The sequence below is a fragment of the Arachis stenosperma genome, chromosome 10 (genome assembly GCF_014773155.1).
Source record: "Arachis stenosperma cultivar V10309 chromosome 10, arast.V10309.gnm1.PFL2, whole genome shotgun sequence".
Lineage (NCBI taxonomy): Eukaryota > Viridiplantae > Streptophyta > Magnoliopsida > Fabales > Fabaceae > Arachis > Arachis stenosperma.
The window spans coordinates 129,852,056-129,873,228 of NC_080386.1; the positions used below are offsets into that span (position 1 = coordinate 129,852,056).

Below are 21,173 nucleotides of genomic sequence, written 5' to 3' on the forward strand. Positions count from 1 at the left end.
AGAGCAGTAGTTGTGGAAAGCATCAAAGGTCAATGATGATATAAGCTTTTTGTGCCTTCTATTAAATTTAACAGGAATGTCATCAACAGCAAGCAAGTGTACATAGTCTTTCAGATTTCTAATTAATTTGTAAAGTTAATACATAGTTTTTCAGATTTCTAGTTAATTTGTAAAGTTAATACATAGGCTTAGAGGAAGTGAAGAAAATTTTGTCCAAGAGCTTCTATAGAAAAAAGAATGGAATAAGAGGTTAAGCTAAGCTAAAGTTGGCATAGTAGTATAGTGTTTCCTGCTTAAACAGAGCTAGTTACATTATAATTCTTTTGTAAATATTTGTGGTTATGAGGGTTTTAATTCATTACCTCATGAAAACCACTGAGTCCCCTTATTACTAGCTCACTCTTAGGGATTTTACAACCTTATTTCTATGATGTAAAATAAGTCATATTCTTTCTTTATAGTAATACAATTGTTAAAGGTTTAATTTAGGCGTTTTATACCACTCTTATCTTGACTGTTCATTTATATTTTGATTTTGCATTCACATTTTGGGTTTACTTTGTCAGATCTTTTTACCATTATTACAATTTCATTTAGAGACAGTTTGAGAAATAGAAGTTATTTTTGAAATATGAAAAAATTCATTTTGTACTATTTTAAAAAAAATTTTGACTTACTGAAAAGTTAATTCATAACTTTTTGAAAAAGTTGAAATATATGATTTCTCTTCTTTAATACTGGCCTCCCACTACCATTTTCACCCAAGCTTCATCTGCCAGAAACATTGATCTTCCACCATCATTTTCACGTAATGATTTATCTGTAAAAAAATGTCCATCATTCACCACCATTTTAAGACAATGTTCTATCTGAACCACTTATTGCATATATTTCTTTCATTTTTGTTTTATTATTTTACCTCTCTATTTTTATTATTAAATTTGTATTTAACATTGTGTGTGGTATAAAATCTCATTTTTAATTTTATTTTTTTCCATATGATTTTATTTTTATATAGCTGCTATTATTTTTATAGTTAGTTATAGCAAGTTCTTGACCCCAACAAAATATACATTGACACACATTTTACATTTATTTTTTATTTTTATCTACCATATTATACACAATAAACCAACAAACATTAACTACACAATAATTTATTTAGCATTGCCATTAAGATTATTGTGAATTAAAATTTTATTACTATTTATCACATACAAGAACACCGTTATGGGTGAAGATAAAGTAGAAGAACCAATTTCTACCTAAAAGATGGAATTCATAAGAGAGCAAATAAGAATTAATTGCCTAAATAATTGTAATCTTAGTGATTAGGTTATAGAAAATTAACATTCAATATTGAAAAGTATTTGTTATCATCATTGTTTTAATATTCATTTTTTGTGAAAAAAAATATTTTTTGAGTTATTTATCTAAACGCTACAATTTTAAAATTAGTACTTTTATTACTAAAAATTCAAATACAAAATAACTTATTCATAAGCTGCTATTATTAATAAAAGTCCTCATACTTTAGTCTCTTTTTTCAAAAGAATTTATTTAAGTTATTTAGACAAACTGAACCTTATTTTTCTCTTTTGTTTCTTCCGTTCCCATTTCTTTATAAATTATAAAATAATATACTTTGCTTGTTGCCATGGGATGAAGGGATTATCATTAAGGAACGAGGAGATATGCAATTATGTATTTATAACAAAATAAAAATAAAATAATTTGAATTTAAAATAATATTGAGAATCCAATTAATGCGAGTATAGAATAATGGATTTGGATCCTCTAAATTTTAAATTTTTACTTTAGAGGATAAAGTATGATCTGCTACCTTTGAATGGTTTCTCTATCATATTTACTCTTGGTCCCACTTACAAAATAAATGGTGAGAGATCATACTTTATTATCTAGAGTGAAATTCAAACTTTAGAAAATCCAAATCCTAGAATAATATACATTTTTTTTGTGGATTGGAAAGCAAAGCACATCTACTATGGGAAGACGAATAATCTATGCATAGAATCACAAAATTATTTTCTTAATCATTAAAGAGTTATGGATAAAATTTAATTTAGGAGTTGATGTGATTAAATAACATATATTAAGATTATAAATTAAAAAAATTATAAATTTAAATTTTTAATATATTTATTATATATTTATTAAAATAAAAAATATAAAAATTTATATAAATAATAACTTTAATATGTATCATCAAAATACAAGTTAATTAAATTTTTACATTTTTATGCCTATTATATAGTATAATAAACGATACGAAGTCAAGAGGACATTAAATATACACATGTGAATGGCCCCAAGTCTTTTTAAAAAAATAAAAAATAAAATTTGCCTCTCTTTTATGTGTATTTTTTAAATAATTATTTAAATTTATTAAATTATCTAAAAATAAATTGCATCTGAACCATCCAACTAAATTTAATTAACATTTTGTAAAAATAAAATAGAAAAAATGGATAAAAGTATACATAAATTTTTACATAATGAACAAATGTACATTCTAATTTTTTAATAAGTCATCTGTACACACCAATATCAAATATCATTGTCATTTTACTTTTTTGTAATCTAAACAACCTTTTCAGCGATAATAACTGCTAAATGACTTTGTGTATTGTGTGATGTGATTCTTTTGATGACGACACATTAAAAATTAAATGATAAATTATTAAATTTGTTAAATTTGAATAAAAAAAATTTACAAGTGAATTACAATTTTTGTTCTTTTTCTTCCTTTTTCAAAAAGTAGATGTGGATCAAGGGATGGAACTGAGAAAAAACTACTAGGACTATATTAGAAATAAATTTTAGAAAAGGAAAATAGAGAATGAAAATTCTAAATCACTTATAAATCTTCTTTTATTATTAGTAAAATTTAATAATTTATCATTTAGTTTTTACTATGTCATCAAAAGAGTCATATCACAGCATATATAAATAAAGCTATTTGGTAGCCACTATAGCAAAAAAGATTGGTTAGATGACAAAAAAGATAAAAATGTCGAGTTAAATCCTAAAATGGTCTCTGAGATTGGCCTCGTATACTAAATTTGTCCCTGAGATTCTAATTGCACTAATTACGTCCCTGAGATTGAGAGAAAGTGCACCATATTATTCTCTGACCCATTTTCATTAACGACGTGATGACGTGGCTTGATGACGTGAACGGTAAGTGACACGTGTCACTCCATGATTTAGCCATGTATAATGATATGATGATGTGGTGATCAGTGACACGTGGCATGCTGATGTGGATAGTTGTGCCACATGTCACAATGTTATTTGGCCGCGTGTCCGTTTGTGCCACATGTCGCAACAGTATTCGTTCACGTGTCATCCATTATGTCATCGTTGTAGATGCACCAAATTAGTCTCTCACTTTGCATTAAGTGACTCATTTTAGTCTCTGAAATTGAATGTCGCACCAAATTAGTCCATTCACCAATTTTAGTCCCTGAAATCGTTCATCTATGTAAATTATATAGGAAAAGTCTAGGGGACCAGCAACTTTATTAAATTCTGACCAGTAAAAAAAAGTGAGTAATTCCATATCATTAGGGTGTGTGTGGTTCAAGAATTACTTTGTTACAAAGATTCTATTCCCAAAGGAATTAAATATACCCAAAGAGAAGGTGGAAATTGAAATGATGGTATTTTGATTTTCTGGAATCAAATTTGCTTGGAAATAGTTTTTCAAACTTTGAACCAAACATGAGCATATGATATTCCCATTTTAAAATTTTTAGAAATTATTTATAATTCTCCCAACTACACATACCCTTAAAAACATCATTGATGACTACTTAATGACTACAAATCACAAATATTGCTCGTCCTAACATTCTTCAATTATATATATATTGCACTCCGTGATTTATCTTTACCCAGCCACTCCTATTAGCAGAATAAACACTCTCATGTAAATAGATAATATCCTATTTATATGCAGAATTTAGAATGAAAAAGTAAAGCTTTGATTGTATGGATAAGACATAAAAGGACCGATCCTCATTTAACATGTGTCAATGTTTGAGATGCCACACCGCTGACTTGCACACTTCAGTTAGTGGGGAGAAGCATATATTATGTCAGGTGACTGCCTAAACATGAAGCGAAGTTTATACGATTTTTGTTGTTTTTATTGATTTAATGCAAAAAACTAAAAATATTCCTATTTGTTCTCAATTCAGGTTCTCATGGATGATGCCACTTTGGATACCAAGGAGAATGACACCATCCTTGATAATGAGTTATTTGAGAATAGGCCTATCTTCTGCCAGAAGAATCAGCTTCAGTTTGACACACTCCCCGGTGCCAAGTATTCCTCCATGAAGATCCTCTACCATCTAAGGGCTCCTACTCCTCCATCTATTGCCGAAACATGTAGCATTTGCTCTAAACACAATGTATTCCAACATAGCTGGAAATGTGATATTTGCCCAGAATTCACTACCTGCGCAGCATGCTATAAGGAGAGAAGTGCTAATTGCCATCCACATAAGTTGAGTCGAACCTCTTCAATAACACTTTCTCGGTCAAGGAATCTAGAATTGATGGAGAACTAAAATTTTACAGCATGCTTCTCGATGTCGCTCGAGTAAAACTCAACCCTGCTCTTACCAAACTGTCTTCAAATCAAAATGTTGTTCTATCATGCAAGTAAGTGCACTGTTCGAGTTGCTGGGGGATGCCAAATCTGTAAGAAGGCATGGCTGGCGTTAACTATGCACTCGAGGAATTGTAGAGATTCGCCATGTCACGTCCCGCGTTGCATGTGTGTTACACTATTTTTTTTTTCCTTCTTTCCCCTTCACAACCTAGAATCTAGCTTCCATACTTTATTGCATTAAATATTTACTTCATGATGTTCATCTCAATCTTGCAGGGATCTGAAGAAGCATGCAGAATGGATAACTATGCAATTCGAATCTTGGCGGAGAGCAGTAGTTGTGGAAAGCATCAGAGGTCAATGATGATATAAGCTTTTTGTGCCTTATATTAAATTTAACAGGAATGTCATCAACAACAAGCAAATGTACACAATCTTTCAGATTTCTAGTTAATTTGTAAAGTTAATACATAGTCTTTCAGATTTCTAGTTAATTTGTAAAGTTAATACATAGGCTTTGAGGAAATAAAGAAAATTTTGTCCAAGAACTTCTATAGAAAAAAAAAAAAAGAAGAATAAGAAGTTAAGATAAGCTAGAGCTGGCACAGTAGTATAATGTTTCCTTCTTAAACAGAGCTGGTTACATCATAATTCTTTTGTAAATATTTGTGGTTATGAGGGTTTTAATTCATTACCTCATGAAAACCGTCTGAGTCCCCTTATTACTAGCTCACTCTCAGGGATTTTACAACCTTATTTCTATGATGTAAAATAAGTCCTATTCTTTTTTTATATTAATACAATTGTTGAATGTTTAATTTAGGCTTTTTATACCACTCTTATCTTGACTGTTCATTCATATTTTGGTTTTGCATCATTTTGGATTTACTTCGTCAGATCCTTTTGCCATTGTTACAATCTCATTTCTTTCTCTTTTGGTTTCTTCAGTTTCCATTTTTTTATAAAATAATATACTTTACTTGTTGCCATGGGATGAAGGGATTACATTAAAGAATGAGGAGGTATGCAATTATGCATTTATAACAAATTAAAAATAAAACAATTTCAATTTAAAATAATAATGAGAATCCAATGCGAGTATAGAATTATATACATTTTTTTGGATTGGAAAGCACACGTCTGCTATGGGAAGCGACTTGGATCTGTAAGCCATTCCTTGTGAAGAAGTATAATCTATGCATAGAATCACAAAATTTTTTTTTTAATCATTGAAGAGTTATGGATAAAATTTAATTTAGGATTTGATGTGTCTTAATAACATATGTTAAGATTATAAATTAAAAAAATCATAAATTTAAATTTTTAAAATTTTATTTTTTTCATTTGATTTTATTTTTATATAATTGCTATTATTTTTATAGTTAGTTATAATAAGTTCTTTACTCCAATAAAATATATATTGACACACATTTCACATTTATTTTTTATTTTTATCTACCATATCATACACAATAAACCAACAAATTTTAACTACACAATAATTTATTTAGCATTGCCATCAAAATTATTGTGAATTAAAATTTTATTACTATTTACCATATACAAGAACACCGTTATAGGTGAAGATAAAGTAAAAGAACCAGTTTTTATCTAAAAAATGAACTAATAAGAGAGTAAATAAAGAATTAATTGCCTAAATAATTATAATCTTAGTGATTAGGTTATAGAAAATCAACATTTAATATTAAAAAGTATTTGTTATCATCGTTTGCTTTAATATTCATTTTTTGTGAAAAAAAAATTATATTTTTGAATTGTTTATTCAAACGCTACAATTTTAAAATAAGTACTTTTATAAATAAAAATCTAAATACAAAATAACTTATTTATAAGTTGCTATTAATAAAAATCCTCATATTTTAATCTCTTTATTTAAAAAAAATTATTTAAATTATTTAGCCAAACTGACTCTTATTTCTTTTCTGGTTTCTTCAGTTTTCGTTTTTTTATAAAATAATACACTTTGCTTGTTTCCAAAGGATGAAGGGATTATCATTAAAGAATGAGGAGGTATGCAATTATGTATTTATAACAAAATAAAAATAAAACAATTTCAATTTAAAATAACAGTGAGAATCCAATGGGAGGATAGAATAATATACATTTTTTTGGATTGGAAAGCAAAGCACATCTGCTATGGGAAGACGAATAATCTATGCATAGAATCACAAAATTATTTTCTTAGTCATTGAAGAGTTATGGATAAAATTTAATTTAGGAGTTGATGTGACTTAATAACATATATTAAGATTATAAATTAAAAAATTATAAATTTAAATTTTTAATATATTTATTATGTATTTATTAAAATAAAAAATATAAAAATTTATATAAATAATAACTTTAATATGTATCATCAAAATACAAGTTAATTAAACTTTTAAATTTAATAGAAGGCACAAAAAGCTTATATCATCATTGACCTCTGATGGTTTCCACAACTGCAGCTCTCCGCCTAGATTCGAATTGCATAGCTATCCATTCTGCATGCTTCTAGTTAATTTGTAAAGTTAATACATAGGTTTTGAGGAAGTGGAAAAAATTTTGTCCAAGAGCTTCTATAGAAAAAAGAATGGAATAAGTGCTTAAGATAAGCTAGAGCTGGCATAGTAGTATAGTGTTTCCTGCTTAAACAGAACTGGTTACATCATAATTCTTTTGTAAATATTTGTGGTTACGAGGGTTTTAATTCATTACCTCATGAAAACCACCTGAGTCCCCTTATTATTAGCTCACTCTTAGGGATTTTACAACTTTATTTCTATAATGTAAAATAAGTCCTATTATTTCTTTATATTTATACAATTGTTGAAGGTTTAATTTAGACTTTTTTACTACTCTTATCTTAAGAGTTTATTCATATTTTGGTTTTGCATTCACATTTTGGGTTTACTTCGTCATATCCTTTTGCCTTTTACAATCTCATTTATTTCTCTTTTGGTTTCTTCACTTCCGCCGTATTCTTTAATGATTTCTTACATGACAAATAGACAGTTATTTCTGAGTTGGCTCTAAAAGTTAAAGATCTAATTACTGTGGAAATAGGAATTGGAATCAGAATTTCATTCGAGAATTATTTTCCCAAGATGTTGCAAACATGATTTTGTCGGTTAAAATTCAGCAGAGTAGGGACAAATTGCAATAAAATTTGAACATACAAATTTGGCTATTTATTTTACCATCCGCCTTTGGAGCTTTGGCCTAATTATATGCAACATAAAAAGCCGTGGATTGATCTAAAGCTATTTATCTGGAAAACTCTCCATGGTCGACTTTCGGTACTTGCTCAGATTCATCATCGCATCCCATCTATATCACCAATATGCCTCTGCTGTCATGAAGCAACGGAAACAGTCACTCATTGTTTGATTGATTGCTCTAGAATTAAAGACGTATTATCCTCGTGACTGTCTTCCCCTCAGAGTTCTAACAACTTTTGGACATGGTGGACTGCATCAACAGAGATACTTAACCCGTTGAAGAATGCTGACCGTAATCCTCAATTGCTTGTCATCATTTGCTGGAATTATTGGAAAGCTCGCAACCAGTTGATTTTTGAAAGTTCTACATCTATGCCGTCTGCCATTCTAATAAGCTCTGTCAAGTTGCTCTGTGAAATTCAAAGAACTTCCAGTTTAAGTCGTCATCTCCATGAGGCAAGCTCTTAGTTGCGTTTAATTTGATTTATCATTTTTTTCTTTAAGATTTTTCTTTATTTTTCGACCATACACGGTTGAATGAATACCTTCAGTGTAGTGTTTTTAGAAAATTTCCACATTTTATTATAATGTCCTATTTTTAGATATCTTTGTATTTTATTTTTTAATAATTAATGAAATATAACATACTATCTTAAAAAAAACAAAATAAAAATAAAACAATTTCAATTTAAAATAATAGTGAGAATCCAATGCGAGTATAGAATAATATACATTTTTTTTGGATTGGAAAGCAAAGCACATCTGCTATGGGAAGCGACTTGGATCTGTAAGCCATTCCATGTGAAGAAGTATAACCTATGCATAGAATCACAAATTTTTTTTTTTAATCATTGAAGAGTTATGAATAAAATTTAATTTAGGATTTGATATTTCTTAATAACATAACATATGTTAAGATTATAAATTAAAAAAATTATTTAAATTTTTAATATATTTATTAAAATAAAAATATAAAAATTTATATGAATAGTAACTTTAATACGTATCATCAAAATACATGTTAATTAAACTTTTAAATTTTTATGTCTATTATATAAATAATAAACAATAAAACAATACAAATCAATAATAAAATATAATTCAAATGACATAATCTATTTATATTCACTTAGAGATGTCGAATTTAAATCTCATTCTTAATTAAAAAAAAAAAGTCAATAAGACATTAAATATACACATGTGAATGGCCACAAAGTCTTTTCAAAAAATTTGCCTATCTTTTACGTGTATTTTTTAAATAATTATTTAAATTTGTCCCAATTATCTAACCATCCTAAAAATAATTGCATCTGACCCTCCAACTAAATTTAATTAACATTTTGTAAAAGTAAAATAATATGTATATGCGTTGCTTTGCTTCATCAAGATTCAACACTCCCTCCTTTCTTCTTTCTTCAAACCTCAAAAACCAGACGAAAATTTTCCAAAACCCTCTCTCTCTCTCTCTCTCTCTCTCTCTCTCTCTCTCTCTCTCTCTCTAGAAATGGCGGCTCCACCGGTGGTGAGGTTCCCGATCTTCACGACTGTGAGAGCGTTTGGCGTCGCCGTCACCGTTCTTCTTCTCATTTGGACGCTTCATTTCAGAGGAGGCCTCGCTCTCATCTCTGACAACAAAGATCTCATCTTCAATATCTTCTGAGCCTTATTTACTGCTTTTGAAAGAGTTGCTGAAAATTTCAGGAATCGGGAAGGTGAATGAGAAGGGTAATGTAACCTTAATTTTGACTGTCATGGAAAACTTTTGCTATGTGATTATGCAATTATCCTTCGTTTTTGGTCATTAATATCTATATTTTCTTGTTTTCTTTGCTGTTTGGTGAAAATATCTTCTGAGCCTTATTTACTGCTTTTGAAAGAGTTGCTGAAAATTTCAGGAATCGGGAAGGTGAATGAGAAGGGTAATGTAACCTTAATTTTGACTGTCATGGAAAACTTTTGCTATGTGATTATGCAATTATCCTTCGTTTTTGGACCATTTTATTACTTATTATTAATTTAGCTCCATTTTCTTTGATGTAAGCTTGTTATGCATTTTCAACATTATGTGAGAATTGCTATTATGTATGGTTTTATACTTTTATTAAACTCGCTTTTCTTTTGTGTTCTGCAGGTCCATCCAGTGTTGATGGTGATTGGGCTTGTTCTGATCAATGGTGAAGGTAACTGGATTTTCTTTTCTATTCTCTGAGATAGGACATATATGCTTAATTGTTTAGTATGTGCATATTAACCTCTTTTCAAAAACTTTGTAGGATCATATCACGATAATTATTTGCAGTAATCTCAATTAATGGAAAGATAAATGAAATTTGCGGGTTTAGATTAACTGGTTCGAGTAATCTAATTGCTTGTTTCCTTTATTTGTTTAATGCAATAAATGATCACGTTCGCCTTTGACGTTTGGTGCTAATATTTAAGAATTATTGATTCGCGAGCATTGTTCAATACCCATTTGGCATTTGACTTAGTGGTCATAATCTTTGATCCATGATATTTTCATTGTTTGATTGTCAGTTGCCCTTGGTTTTGACATTTGAAGATGATGAACTTTTGGTTCTTTTAGCCTTTCTCATTTTAACAAACAAGTGTCATGTTTGTACGAAATTGCTCTGGAACAAACATGATGCTCAATTAACACTTTACATGTTTTGTATTCATTTATGAATCCTGTCCTTTAAGAAATACTACTTCAGTGCCTAGTTTTTAACTTGTAAAAAATGAATGAAAAATATCAATACGGATTGATTTTAATCATTGTCATAGTAATTTGACATTTACAACTTGGATTAAACATTTTCGTATCTTATGAGTCATCCCCTGTCATATGCTTGTAGACCTGAGAACTGCACTTTGTTTCGTAGAATATTCTGTTTCATGGAAATGGCAGAGCAAGACTAGAACAAATGTTTCAGAGGCCTCAAAATGGGCAATAACCATGCCGAATGAACTTGTTGGTTTAAATTCCAAGCATTTCCTTACTAATTTGATTGTTGTGAATTGTGAGTTCTATATGTTTGTTCCTAATTTGAACTTTTTATTTTATTTTATGTTTATTATTGCATTTTGCAGGGATGCTTGCATACAAGACATTATCTGGAACAAAAAGCTTCAGAAAAACAGTGCATCTCACATTGCAGTTTCTGTCTTTAATTTTGAGTTTAATTGGTGTCTGGGCTGCTTGGAAGTTTCACATTGACAAGGGCATTGACAATTTCTACAGCCTGCATTCCTGGTTGGGCCTTGCATGCCTTTTCCTATTCTCCATCCAGGTATCTTTATTACTTGTTATATAACTAGATCAATTAGGAGAATCCAATGCACGAGACTCCCACTTGGTGGGATTTTGTGAGGATAATATACTCACCGGCTATTCTCAAACTCATTTAACTCATAAAAATCTTACAAGATTACAAGTTTAGGTTCTCAAAATCAAGTGTATGACTTTACCAGCATAATTTTACATGTCTATGAATTAAGCTTTACGATTCAAGTTTACCTAAACTCGGCTCCAGGGGTTTAGGTGAACTCTCAAGTTTAATTGTCTTGTTTATCCCTGTTAGAGATGAGGCTATTTCTTGAATTTTAACTTCTCACAAGACCCAGATATTTTGTTCTACTTCAGAACACAGATTCAGATATTTGACTTCTTGCTATATTTGTTTATCAGTGGGCTGCCGGATTTGTGACATTTTGGTATCCTGGAGGTTCAAGGAATAGCAGAGCTGCGCTTTTGCCATGGCATGTGTTCTTTGGGATCTATATCTATGGTTTGGCTATAGCTACTGCTGCTACTGGTATTTTGGAAAAGGCGACATTCCTTCAGACAAACAATGTTATATCGCGCTATTCCAGCGAAGCACTGCTGGTCAATACTTTAGGCATCTTGATTGTCATTTTAGGCGGCTTTGTTATTCTTGGAATCGTTGCTCCATCTGGTGGTAAATCAGAAACCACAAGAGGAAATGAATAACTATACTGAGTGTATATGATTGAAAAAAAACAAAAGAAACATAAACATGTGTATTCTGTCTAATACAACATTACATGGATGTATGAACAAACTCTTTAAACATGTATACAGGCTTTATTTTCTGTTCAATTTACCTAGCTATTTTACCTTGGACAAATGAGTGTCTGGATGCTTTGTGCATAGGAATCACCCAAGTCAGACATAAAGTTTGATATAGTTACTCTTATTTTGATAGCATGTTTTTATTTTTAACATGTTCATGTAAACATATGATGAAAGAAAACAAGAATGAATTTGATATTATTAAAATGGAAGTAAAAATATTGATTTCTTATGATTAAAGTTATAAAGTGAATGAAAAATGAATAAAAGTCTTAATTCATCTTTTTCTTTATTTTTATAATTTTTAAATAAAAAATTTCTATTTTGCTTTTGGTTTTTCAAAAAATAGCATATATTTAAATTTTATTTATTTAAGTATTAAGACAATAAGGAAAAAGATGAATTATGATTCTCTAATCCCTATCATTGCTCAAAGTGAATTATCATAAGATGAAAATAAGTAAATAATTTGAAAGTAAATACTAAAGAGATATGTATCCACTTTCGGATCGCATTTTCATCGGATCATTTTTTTTTAAATAGATTATATTTTTCTTTCTTTAAGATTTTTTAAAAGATATTTTAATGAATATGTGGGTTTAGTAACGTAATGTTTCAATTAAGGAACCACTCAGATAAAGACGCTGAAAACGTCTTTTTATAAAGACGTTTTTTAATAATTAAAATTTAACACATATAATCGATTAAATCGTGTTATTTTTGTCAAAATTAGTCTAGACAAATTGATTTAACCAAAAAATGGTGAATCAAATTTTGAACTGGTCTAAATTAATATTATTTTTTTATAGAAAATGACTACAATACCTTATTATAGAAAATGACTAAAATACTTCTATTATATATATTAATTTTGAAAATCCTAAATTTTAGTCTTTTATTTTTCTATCGTTGATTTAGGATTTAGAATTTTTAAAATTAATATATATATATATAATAAGAGTATTTTAATCATTCTCTATAATAAGAGTATTGTAGTCATTTTTTATAAAAAAAATAATATTAATTTAGACCAGTTCAAGATTTGATTCATCATTTTTTCGGTTAAATCAATTTGTCTAGCATAATTTAGACAAAAATAACATAATTTAATCGATTATATATGTTAAATTTTAATTACTGAAAAATATCTTTAAAAAAAGACGTTTTAAGCGTCTTTATGTGACTAGCTTCCTTCAATTAATGATAGAAAATGAGCAAAACTATAATTTGCTAGAGCACCTAACAATTTCGCTCTTTCCGACTATTGCATGAAGTATGACATATATACAATTAATATCTTCAAAATTTTGAAGTACAATTATGTTTTTATATCTTTGTAATTTTCTTTGGTGACATCTTAGTAATTAGGAAAATATTTTAAGTTTAGAGTGGATTAACATTGAAACTAAGTCAATTTTTAAATTTAACTATGTATGATGAGCGTCTCTTAGATTCTCATTTCTAGCTTTGTTCTATCTTTGACCGTAAAAACTATACTGTCCATTTATATTTAAGATATTTAAACGACTAACTATTTTAAATAAAGGTAGATGGGTCCGTATTTTCAATATATCGTATACCTTTTTGTGGCTCTTGTCCTTTTTTAATTTAGTCAACTTGTACTTTAGCAATTGAAAAATGACGATCTATTCCTATCTTTTCTCTTCGTTAGACGCACGAATTCTTCTAGAGATTTTCATAAAAAAGTGACCGAAAATGTTTACGCGTAACGATAGCTTGTATGATCTGATATTCACTGGTACTACATAGATGATAATCATTTCATTGAAATTGTTTATCGTCTATACAATCATCAAAACAACATTATAGAGAGATGATAATTATTTGATTATATAGGATCTAGATAGTCCTAATCAAATATTATCATTTACGTAAGACTAACGGGTCATATAAGTTATGTCACACACGTAAGTATTTTTTGTCATCTCTTACTGAAAATTTTCATAAAAAGACTCATGCGTTTAATAAAAAGAAAGAATAGATAAGAGGCAGATTATCATTTTTTAACTATTAAGATGTGATTGTCTAAATTAAAAAAGGACAAAAACTGAAAAAGAATTTGATTCTATCATATATATCATAAAATAATGAGTGGCTACAAGGGAAAAGGAACAAATCGGGAAGAAGAAGTAATGTTTATGGAGTGCTTCTTAGCCACTTTATGTTTTAATGTTTTATGAAGCACTGTATATTAATTATGGATATGGAAGGTTGAGAATTTGGACCTAGATTAAGGATTCAAAGGATTTATAAGGATTTATTTTGAGATTCATGTTCTTTAAGTTAATATACATTATGGTTGTTATTTTTTTTCTCTCTCTTTATCTTTCTAACCCATGCATGTTGTATATATTTATGTCCACTAATGTAAATATATGAATTGAGTGACCTAATTATATGAAAGGAATGTATGATTGATTGTCAAGTGTGTGATAATGAAGATGACACTCTACCTATTTGACAAAATGTGTCTATGATAGAAAATATTTGAATCTAAGAATCTCTCTTAAATTAGGTTGGTTTTTCTTTAGATTTTCAAATCGGCAATTGTTCACATAACAAAAAAAATCCACCCCCAAAACCCTTGATTAATTAGCCAGCGACAAACTCTTAAATAAAACTCCAATCCGCAACGAATAAGTCCTTAACTTGTCGGATTGAAAAATACCGTAAAAAACAAAAAAAAAACTATAATACACAGTTTTTTTAGAGATGACCCAAATTACAATCCACAATTACATCTTAGTGTAAATGGTCATATCAATTCCAATTCAACAACTAGTGTGACCACCTAAAAAAACACATATATATAAAATAAGTCTTACTGAACAAATTTAACATGCACATTTAATTCACATGAATAAAAATAATTATTTTTAACAATTAACTCGTGAACGATCATCTAAACTAAGGACGTAATTGAATAACGGTCTAAAATAGTTTAGACTATAAATATATCAAAATTAAAGGCATTTGTATTGTATCACGTGTAGATGGCAAATTAATTGTTCATGTGAATAGTAATTATTGTCTAGGCTTTCATTTGCATTGAAATAGTGTGTACAAACCAACATAAAAACATCCAAACAAGTATTCCCCACACGTATGTACTTGAAACATCACATGAGCCAAATCACTTGAAAGTAGTATCATCAATTAACATCTTTATTATAATGTTTGCAGCTGCAGCAGGAGAGAGTGATCATGAGGCTAGGGGGTCCATATGATAAGTTTGATGAAGAAACTTCCATATATAGATTTTGATGCATGCCCTTATGTTCTCTTTCGTGTTTCTTCAGCTTTCACAAAAGCTGGACCAGAAACCACTCATTCAATTCGTCGCAACATAGCTCTCTCTTCAAATTAAATGGCCTTGTCCATCAATTTAAATATACAAAACAATTTCATCATACATATGTAACTAGAATGGTGCCTTTTCATGCTCTAGTTTCATTGATTATTCCATACAATATAAGAGCCTTGATCATCACTTACAATTTTTTCCTGAATATAAGAAAAATATTTAAAAGAATTTAATTTCATACATTAAAAAAGGTTTACACACATAGTATATTGTTATATTAATAAAAATAATTAATTTTTAAATTTATTATTTTAAAATTTATTTAAACGCATCAATCTAATTAAATAATTATGTAAAATTATTTACATCGTCATAAAAATTAAAATATATTGCATACTAAAACTGATTTAGAAAAAGGTTTTTTTTTTAATGGATATATATGTCACAACTTACATTTCAAATTTCTTTCATAGGACCATTTAATTGCTCACATATATGCTCCACATTATTTATAGCATAATTGATAGGAAAAAAAAACTATTCACCTCAATTACAAGTAGCATCTTCCTGTATATATGTGCATTAAAAATTAGCATAAGAGATACTAAGGGTGAGCTATTATTGGTGCTCATCATATATATTGCCCTATCTATTTTTTTTATTATTTCTTTTTCATAATATCTCTAAACTTTATTGTATATATAAGGTGAGATTTAAATTTTTTATATTTATTTAAACGAACTAATAAATTAATTACTAGGCCAACCCAAATTAATTCTAAACTTTTTATTATGAGTTTATAACATTATTTGTCTTAGTTACTATTCTTAAATAGATATTACTTTTATTCTTTTAGTATATTAAAAATATTTAAATATAAAATATTTGTAACTATGTCGATTATTTACGATATCCAACAATGTAAAAATTAACAAATCTTAAGTTGTTAGAGTTAATACTCAAAAAACCCTAAAATTTGATCTTCCACTCAATTTGTACCCTAAAACTTTTTTAAGGCGTAATTCAAGTTGGCCCTTCCATCAAACTTCTGTTACCAAAAAAATGACATGACACCCAAACCTCACCACACATCTCTCTTTCTTTCCAGGATAACGACTCTACCTCCTCCATTTTTAACTCTTCAACTTTTTCTCTTTTAACTCGTAACTCCCTTTCTCAACCTGTAACTCCCTCTCTCCCAACAACATCACCGTCTTCTTCCTCAACACGTCACAGCACTTCTGTCCAACCTTCCTTCATCGTTGCTCATTCCTCACGCCGTCATCTACGTCTTTGAACTTGTCGTGTCGTTGTATTCATCTTTGGATTCATCGGTGGTCTGGACTGTTACAGATGGTATCAGAGCCGGAGTCCAGATCGATGTGCTAGCGAGTGTACTGGGTTCCCTTAGGGTGGTTTGGATTGTAAAGGTTCCACATCGGTTGGGGAGGAGAATGAAGCATGCCTTATAAGGGTGTGGATACCTCTCCCTAGCATGATGCGTTTTGACGAGTGAGTGTGGGGGACTTCGGCTATCATCCCTATCGTCAAAGACAAAATTGGGAGGCTTTGTGTGCCAAAACGGACAATATCGTGCTAGCAGATGGTCTGGACTGTTACACGTTGCTGTCTCTCTTTCTGTCAGTAATCGCGCCATCATCTCCCTCTCTCAATCCTCCTCCTCGCCACCCTCATCATTCAACACAGTGGTACTTTGTCCTCTACTCACCTTAATTTTTGTTGATTGATATTGATGATTTGATTTAATTGTTTAAAGTTTTTAATTTTTGGTTTTTATTTGCTTTATTGTTCCTCTTCTAGGGATAATGATCTGGAGGTCAGCAAAAGGTGCGACGATAATAACGAGCGTGCATTGGCAATAAACGGAGGTGGGTCGAGCCGCTAAGGTTAGCTTTGATGGTGTGGTGGTATTTGGGAATGCACAGTAGCAATTTGTGAGAGACTGAACGTGAAAGAGATTGGAGTGTGGGGGATGTGCTTGGACGACGCAGAGGGATAGAGACGATTGAGGAGAATGACTCGATGGTGGGTTCACGATGAAGGGAGGAGAAAGGATCGTGAGAAAAACGGTGGTGGGGTGAATGGAAGAAAAACAAAGAGGGACGGTGGTGGTATGAAAGTGGTGGTTCGAGTGAATGCTGGTAGTGAAGGAGATACCAGGTGTCAATTAAAATTATTACGTCATCTTTTTGGTCATGAAAATTGATGGAAGGGCCAATTTGAATCACGCTCAAAATTTCAGAGTATAAATTGGATCAATTAAAAATTTAAAAGCCAAATTAATTTATAAGTCAAATTTTAGAAACTATTTTAAATATTAATTATTCTAATATTAATATTGAGAGAGTAAATTTTATTATTATTAGTTTATATATATATATAGAGTAAGATATAGAAAGTCAATAATGTTTACTGAAAAAGGAAAGAGAAGAAAGTAGCTGATAGACATTGAATGAAAAGACCGAGGCTCCCCACTACTTGTCACACAAAGATAGAATTAAATAAGAAGGAAGCATGTGAAAGGGAAACAAGTCACAGAGACTTGACCCTCCTCTATGCTCAAAGTACCAAACTGTCTCCTGGGCAGTGAGTATAGCTTGGCTGTGCACATGATCAGTTTTATATCTGTGGGTCCTAGTTGCATATGCCTTGGCCCCAGACACTCATCATCATTCAGTGACATTGATCTTCTCACTTTAAGAGGTGGTTATGGACGCCAATATAAATCACCAGCAGCATGTCAATGGACTGGACTGGGATACTCCCATTTTGGTATGAAATGGAGCCCTTCTGAATAAATGAAGACGGAAACAACGACGTTTATAAGTTCAGTTTGGTCTCCATCCAACTACGTCATCAATTCGTTGTCGTAAAATATCTCAAAGATGATAAGGGATAAATTTAAAATAGTTTTAAGTTTAAGGATGAATTCAAGAGTCAAGACTTAAATTATAAGTTTAAGGACTACTTTGAGATTTAACTCAACTAAAATTTAGGGTTAATATCTTAATTCTTACCTCCAATTTGAATATCTCTTCTTTCTTTTAGACTTTCACTAGAGTGGAAACTCAGATGCAATCGATTTTACGTGAAGTTGATAGCTAAGAGCTGTTAGATAAAAATTTAGTCAAATCAATCAAATCATCTAACCGCTTTAAGTTATCAACTTCACATGAAGTCGACTGCACCTGAGTTTCCACCTTTCGCTAATCTTCGACCTCTATTTTCTCCTTTCTTTCCCGTACTAATTTTTTGTTGTCTTTTAAGTCTGTGATTATCTTTTTCAATTTCTCAAAAACTATATTTTTATTATGTCAAAATATATTTTTATGTCATTTTATTTTAAATTATTATTTTTTTATAATAAATATATTATGAATTGTGTTAGATTATATTTAATTGTATTGAATTATGTTAGAATGATTTATTTTATTATTATTATTTTTTTAAAGTAGAAAATATATATTTATTATAGAGAGGAGAGGGAATATATATGTGTAATTTATAAAAGTACTTTTATTGTATTTACTTTTAGTTATTTAATAACTTTGGCATATTTATTTTTCTAGACGATGAATAGTTACATTTTAATCTATTTAAGTTTCATTTATTTTTTATAAGGATATTTACTTTTTTTTATCTATAAAATAGTTCATTAATAATGTGAACATAAAGTGTATAGAAAAAGATCCCATATGTAATGTTTTGATTATTAAAATATTATATTTAATAGATTAAAATTTAAATTTAAATTTAAATGCACCTTATCTTGCTTTCTTAAGATTTTGTTGTTCGATTGTAACTATATCTCTTCTATGTAATAAACTCGATAGAAGAACAATGCATGTGTTTAACTAACCTTTACATTCAAAATATACTTTGTGTTGACAAAATTGGCATTTCAAAATAATGAGGAGTGGCACAATTGGTTTCACAAGGACATGAACTCGAATTCGTCCTATTAATATTGTTTTGAGAATTTTTTCAGTAGACAATTTGCAACTATTCAAGTAAACATTCATTGAGTCTACAGTAGTTATATATGTTGTTTTGTTATTAGTAGATTAATTGTCGCTGACTAACTAAATTTTTCACGGAAAAAAAATAGAAAAAAGAAAAAGAAAAAGAAAGGTTGAGGACCACCTATATATCTCTAAAACACGTTGGATATTTATTAAAAATATCTTTCTTCTTTTCTATATATAAAACTATGTGACTTTTCAAAAAAAGAAATATGATTATTTTTCGTAAGTTATCTAAAATATTGAGATTTATAGTTCTTCGAACTGATAAGTTTTACGGTCTCCAGTCTAATAAATAGTGGGAGATGATCTGTAAAAATACTCCAACGTTTAAATCAGAATAGATCTTAAAAATAAAATTTTTTTATTTTAAAGATGTGTATATATATGTAAAGTACCTAGGAATATATAGGTTTGGTCATGTTATCTTATATTTCATTTGATTTGGATATGGTTGGTATTTAAATTCGAATATCGATTAGGCGATTAGTAATTTGTGTTGACTTGATGGATGTCAAAATCTTAGAACATCTTAGAACTGAAAAGAAAAATTAAGAATGGTCCAATTCACTTGACCATATATATATATAATATATATATATATATATATATATAAAATAATTTAGTTAAATATGTTCAATTATCTTTAATGATTTGCAATCAATCGTTATAGCTAAAATAAATAAATTATTATCGAACTAATTGCTCAAATAAAAAATCAGTTTGAAAATTAAGGGGACCGTTGATTTGTGTTTTTTTAAATATTTTTCTTTTAAAATTTAGTAAAACAAGAGAAAATATTTATTTTTTATTTTCATATCTTTTTTTAAAAAAATTTAAAAACAAAAATATTGAAAATAAAAATCCAACCCTAAATTTTCCTTTTCTATTCCAATTGATACCCATAATTTTTTTTAAAAAAAATTGTAATTGGATGGATTTATTGTAGTGTCACATTGGTGTATGATTTCCTTTCCAGCTATAAATTTCAATCATAAACAAACAAAGTACAAGCCTCCTAGTTATGCATAGCACATCTTCTCAGCACTTTGAGTTGGATCTCTTTTTTTTTTTTTTTCAAAGGCAGAGTTGAAAAGAACCTAGCTATGTCGTTATTCATGTTCTTGGCTGAGATATTTATTTCACAATGTCTCTCTTTCGTTGTTTCTCTAAATTCAAGTATTATTCCTTTTCTTTTCTGTTAAACTTTCTTTATCAACAAACCATCACAGCTTAGCTTGAAAGAGATTTAACACTGATATCTTAGCTTCTATTGGATGATTACAATTTCCATTCACAGACAAGTGTTTGTCAACAACATATACTACTCGATCTTCCAAGATCATAAATTCATCATGAGATTCCAAGATATATACAAATGAAGTCTTGATCTAGCTGCATTAATTATAACTATTTATTTGTCGGTCGCATAGATTTTCAACCATTTTTATATAATTTATATGTAGATAATATATTCTTATGAAAACAAATTAAACAACAACAACAACAAAGGCTTATTTCGTAATTCACTAAGCCCTGATAATCAACTTAATTAAACTCTTTTTGATAAAATAACTTAAACAATAAATGACTCTGTTAAAAATAGTTTATAAATAAGTTATTTTGTGTTTGGATTTTTAACTCTAAAAGTGCTTATCTTATAGAAATGTGATGAAAAGTAGAAGTATTATGAGAGAACTCATTTTTTTAACTTCTCTATAAACTCCTAAATAGCTTCTTAGAAAGTTACAATTTGGTTTTGAAAATTGCATCAGACATTAATATTACTACTTTTCATAAGTCAAAAGTTAAAAAAAGTTACTTCTAAAGTTTTTCGATCAGACCCTAA

At 29.2% G+C, this 21,173-nt stretch overlaps 1 protein-coding gene across 1 annotated transcript; it reads left to right on the forward strand.

The window, feature by feature from the left end:
* The first annotated feature begins 9,251 nt into the window (after window positions 1–9,251).
* On the forward strand, window positions 9,252–11,983 carry LOC130955889 (transmembrane ascorbate ferrireductase 2). The gene is made up of 4 exons (XM_057882884.1): window positions 9,252–9,514; window positions 9,995–10,043; window positions 10,954–11,153; window positions 11,552–11,983. Exons 1-4 carry the CDS (start codon window positions 9,368–9,370, stop codon window positions 11,852–11,854), a joined length of 699 nt encoding a protein of 232 aa, XP_057738867.1. The 5' UTR covers window positions 9,252–9,367; the 3' UTR covers window positions 11,855–11,983.
* Window positions 11,984–21,173: the final 9,190 nt, after the last annotated feature.